Below are 5,607 nucleotides of genomic sequence, written 5' to 3' on the forward strand. Positions count from 1 at the left end.
CTCAAGAAATCTCTAATTAATTGAAAGAAATCTCTATAACTTCTAATTACTTTGACACCCTTCAGTTCCAGGAGTACACTCTTTTCAATATCCAGAAACCCTCTAGAAGAAAAATAAACCTTTATTTCTGAAAATGTATATGTCAGTAACCTCAACCCTGCGGTGATGACACTGCCTTTCGGGGGACACGGTGCGGTACAAGGATGTAACCAATCGGCTAGTCGCAGCACCAACATTTACGATTAATAGGCACAGCACTTGGCACAGGCAGCATGCTCGTTGATATGCTCTCAGTACAACAACGGGCATGCTGACTGCGTCAAATGCTCGTCTTCTTATCAATCGGAAGTGCTGGTGATGCGACCAACCGATTTGCGACGTCCTTATAGCGCATCGTGTATCCCTGAAAGGTAGTGCCATCACCGTTGGATGGAGATTAACGACGTATACTTGTTTCGAAATAAAGATTTTTTTAGCTTCTAGATGGTTTCAATGTGAGCCTGATTAAATACATCACTAGAGTGTCAAAATAATCCATTCATAATACAAAAAAATTCTATAATATACTCATTTCATTAATTCATTCATGAATAAAAAAATCAACTATCCACAATATGGTCATATATACAAGTACAATCACATGAAGTATCTACACTCATTCTAAAAATTTCTACTATCCATATACTCATCTAAATCTAAAAGAAAATTACACCTACATATGCAATCTAGCTAGCTAAATGTCCAAGAAATGAGCTAGCTACACATTTTCTCTATTTCTAAAGTATGAAATGAGCTATACAAGCCAAGGAAGAAGAGAAAAACAAGCCCCAACCTTTAGAGCAGATGGATGGACGGGGAATCAAAGATCTTCACAAATGTGGTGAAGAAATGAGCAAAGAACTCCTCTATCCCGAGCCAAGAACAGCAAGAAAACAAGTGAGCTGAATGGCTCGGGCGGGGGGGAGAGGGAAGGGGATAAGGGGCCAAGGCCTTTTGTCCCGGTTGGAGGCACCAACCGGGACAAAAGGGGGGACTTTTGTCCCGGTTGGTGGTTCCAACCGGGACAAAAGGCTACGCGGGCCTTTTGTCCCGGTTGGAACCACCAACCGGGACAAAAGGCTCCCATTTTGTCCCAGTTGGTGTCTCCAACCGGGAAAAAAGGCCCCCATCCCCCCGCTGGCCCGGCTAGCCGTTGGACCCGGGACAAAAGCCACCTATTGTCCCGGGCCCAAGGCTGCCGGGACAAATGGCCAGGAACAAAGGCCTGTTTTGTAGTAGTGTTAGATTTCTTTCAGAGGGAAAGCAAAACTAGCATGTAGTAGATGTTAAGTTGTAGCAACAAGAAAGAGTAGTAACAGCTAGCTGACTGACTGGGACGAACAGCTATTGTGTTTAAGCAGCTGCTGACTTCTTGTTAAAGCAGCGGACTAGGCGTTGGCGTTGGCGCCAGGCCACGGGGGCACGTCGTAGGCGCACTGCTGGACGGTGACCTGGTCGATGGGCAGCGTGTCCGTCCGGAACGGGCATGCGCCGTCATGCTGCTGAAGCGCCTCGCACGGCGCCGGGCTGACGTTGGCCGCCGACACGCCCTCCACGGCAGCTCACATCCACGGGTACTTCTTCGACTTGGTCGGCTCCGCGTGACCTTGGCGACACAGATGCCCCGGAACGGCGCGCCGTCGATCCCTTCCAGCCTGGCCGCCTCCTTGTACACCCCGGTGGCCACCACGTCCTGGTAGCTGATGTTCTCCACCACCGGCACCGCGTTGGGGTCGTAGCCGTCGTCGGTCGTCCGGGTGAGACTTGTAGTCGCCCGTCATCCAGAACACCGCTTCATGGTGGTCAGCATCATCCGCCGCGCGAAAACGTCCCTCACGTACGCGCCGCGCCCCACGGCGGTCTTGATGCGCATGGCCGACTCGGTGTCCACGGCGGCAATGTCCTCGGCGCACACGTCGCGGATGCCGCCCGACATCTCGCTGCCAAGCGCGATAGCGGCGCTCGTCGGCGACACGCACGTCAGGCGCCGGACCACGATATGCTGGCTCGGCATGTTCAACTTGATCCCGTACTCGTCCCACCCGCTCTTGATGGCCACGCAGTCGTCGCCGGAGACGACGTAGCAGTCCTCGATGTGGACGCCGGAGCATGAGTCCGGGTTGATGCCGTCCGTGTTGGGGGAGTGTGTCGGCGCAAGGATCGGCACCCCCTGTGTTAGCAAATAATGCAAACCAAGATCGAACACGAGACACGATTTTTATGTGAAAAACTCTTACGGGAAAAACTACGAGCAGCCAAACCGGCTATCTTCACTATAATGGAGAGAGTTACACGTAGGGAATACAATTGAGTCGTCTCGCTCTTTCCTATACGACTACAAGATATATACATAAGAGGCTAAACAGACTGCAGTCCAATACAGAAACCAAATCCGCTAAACACATATACCCGAACCGCGGGCCCTCAGAGGCATCCCCGTAGGACTCACGTTGGAATCCGGATCGTAAACTCCACTTTGAGAACGAATTCAACAAACCCCGTAGGACGATTGTCGTCACTCCTTTATGGGGGAGACCGCTACGGGCGACTCTCTGCTGCACGTGGTTGCCGCCGCATGCGGCGACGGCGACGGCGAATTCCGTGGAGTGCGCCAGGACGATATGCGGCAAGAAGGGTGGGAGGCGCCTCCTGCTCGCGAAGCAACAAAGATGGCGACACACCCCTGCACTGCACCGCCGCTGCTGGGAACGCCGAGATGATCTCCTGCCTCGTTGGTCTGCTCATCATGGCCAATGCCGCCGATGAGATTGAGAAGAAGTCGTTCCTGGAGGCGCAGAACAAGTGTGGGGAGACCGCCTTGCACCACGCGGTCAGGCGGGCCTGCATGATGCAGAGCAAACGCGATGCATCCCACAGGAGCAATAGCGTGGATTGCATCGACAAGCTGATGACCATGGATCCATGGCTGGCCTGCATTCCAGATGATGATGAGGACGGTGCTTCTCCGTTGTACCTGGCCATCTCGTTGGGAGAAATGGAGATTGCACAGCGCCTGTCTGACAAGAGCAAAGGCAAGCTGTCCTACTCCGGACCAGGTGGACGAAACGTCTTGCATGCGGCAGTTTCCTGTGCAAATAATGTCCAAGGTAATTACTATACTAGCTACTCCCCATATAACGGCTTGTTATCTGCGGCAATGCAATGCAGGCGAGACCATTATTCGGTTACATGCACGTACAATTCATTTATTTGAAACAATAATCAATTAGATGAATTTTGGTAGGGACCACTAGCTTTTTTAGACAAATCTAAATTTTAAATCCTAAAGGAGCAGTGAAGCGCTCTCGTTTTACAAGGGGACTAAATATAATACAAATATCAATCCCAAGAAGTCTGATACACACATTTATTACACATAAGATAGTCTCAAGGTCGTTCGTAGGGGAATGGGCGAGTTACATAGACCTAGAAAAGAAAAGAAAAAACTCAAACAATGCAGGTACCGGAAGGCGGTAATTACCCAACAACAACTCTACAAACTACACATGCATCCTTCTACAAAACCACAGGCAAGTTGGGTGCAGAAGCGATCTTCTACTCGAAGTCTTCACCGGCGACGAAGTGGAAATTTTGGTTATCCACAGGTGATTCTAGCAATTCAACAGACAAATGTTCCGGTATTGCTGAATTTTCTCAACATCCTTCACCTTAGTAAATAGGGTTATGATCCAATAGTTTAAGTTTACAGGGATGTAAAATCCAGACATTAAATTTTATGTTCCACTACTAGCGGCACGTTACGCATCTTTGGTGGTAAAATTAGATGTATCTTGCGCTTCCAATTTTGTTTCTGTGTGTGAGGTATCAACATAAATATTTTTTAAAACTTTTCAATTAAAGGAGATCATATACAAATGAAAAATACCATGTGCCCATTCAACGATGTTTAGCTCGTCATTGGTTTCTTTAGGCCAGTGCACTCATGTTTTTCATGTCTTGTTATACCATCTTCCTCTTGCCCCCCCCCCCCCCCCACCAACCATCCCTACCACATACAGGCACAGGGCTCCAACTGCATTGCTTGGGTCCTAATTAATTTTTAGCACTTAGTTTGGAAAATAAATCATGACTAGATAAATTTCTAGCATTTTATTCAAGAACTAGTTTCTGTGCAAATCAAATTAACACCTTTTTTCCTGAGCTTATTTTTATTGTCAAAAGTACATATCAATGTTAGACTGCAAAGTTCCTAGAAATTTTATTTAATGTTAAAGAAAAGGTGAGAAAGACTTATTTTTAAATAAAAAACATAAGTGCTCAGTCTTTCCGTTCTCAATACATTCCGATTTGAAAATTACAGCATGAAATGAATAAGATATGACATACATTTTTTGGAAAAAATACAATTTAGGATTGCATTATGAATCATTCTAAACAAGAATCAAGAAGGAACAACAAACAACAATGAACACAAACTATCTGACAATAACAAAACACAAGTTGAAATATGGCGTTCAATATCTAGGTTTTGGAGTTCTGAATCCGACAAGAAATAAATGATAAAAGACAATAATTTGTGATTGTTCACAATACTTATGAGGCCAAAACATGCATCAGCAAACAAATTGCAGGAGAGGACAAGAGATTTGGATAGAGCACATTCAGATGCACGAACAAATAAATCAGCAGCTGGCTGTTCGATCTGACCCGCGCCTGCATTCACTGCGCCTGCCGCCGCCGCTTCCATCTCGCTTGCTGCTGGTGCACACCTCCACGGTCGCAGCAGCCGCCGCTGCCACCCACCGCCTCCGCTGCAGCTGCCCTGCTATGGTGAAATTAAATTAAAGAAGACATTTGGAAATTATTGATGCGATTTTTGAAAGCAGGCGATAACTAGCTGATGCGTTAGCAATCAGCGGCTGGCTTGTTGGCTCACCGTTGTCCACCGTGAGGTTGGAGAAGAAGCCACCCGGCGAGCTGCTGTGCCGCGCCAGCATGTCCATGGACCCGTCCAGCTGTCTCTACCTGTCACCGTGGTTGCCGAGCTAGTCTACTGCAGAACCTGTCATTGCAAACGCCCCTATTACCATGATTTGAACTGAGCCAGTGGTGAAAGTCTATTACTGCCGGTACCCCCCCACCCTCCCCCGTGATCCCTCCCCTTGCTTCTGCACCTCCCTTACCACTACTACAGAACAGCCAATTTGTCCCAGTTGGGACGGCTTTAGTCCCGGTTTCCAACCGGAACCGCCAGACCGGGACAAAAGAGGGGAGCCTTTAGTCCTGGGTCAGGCAATCGGGACCAATAACGACCTTTGGTCCCGGTTGGTGGGGCTGCCAGGATCGACGTGGTAGGCAGCATCTTTGGTCCCGGTTGGTGTTCCAGGCCCCTTTTTTCTTTTCTCTGTTTTCATTTACATTCATTTCTTTTTCATTTCAATTTTACTTTGTATTTGATTCAAGTAGAGTATGAACTCCACTAATATATATATATATAGATATTTATTCTTAATATTTATCATATATATAAGAATTCACATATACATATGTGAATTCCTATGTATATGGTAAATATTAAGAACAAATATATATATATATAAAGGGTCC

The 5,607-nt window shown here is 47.4% G+C and overlaps 1 protein-coding gene and 1 pseudogene across 1 annotated transcript; one reads left to right on the forward strand and one right to left on the reverse strand.

Moving 5' to 3' along the window:
• Positions 1-1,427: 1,427 nt before the first annotated feature.
• LOC120694230 lies at positions 1,428-2,473 on the reverse strand (annotated as a pseudogene).
• A 282-nt stretch (positions 2,474-2,755) lies between these two features.
• Positions 2,756-3,146, forward strand: LOC120694231 (the record flags this gene model as incomplete). Its single annotated transcript, XM_039977386.1, has 1 exon — positions 2,756-3,146. A coding segment is annotated over exon 1 (391 nt), but the record flags the coding sequence as incomplete, so codon positions are not given.
• Between the last annotated feature and the right edge of the window lie 2,461 nt (positions 3,147-5,607).

Source organism: Panicum virgatum, unplaced genomic scaffold (genome assembly GCF_016808335.1).
Source record: "Panicum virgatum strain AP13 unplaced genomic scaffold, P.virgatum_v5 scaffold_4299, whole genome shotgun sequence".
In the NCBI taxonomy this organism is placed as follows: Eukaryota; Viridiplantae; Streptophyta; class Magnoliopsida; order Poales; family Poaceae; genus Panicum; species Panicum virgatum.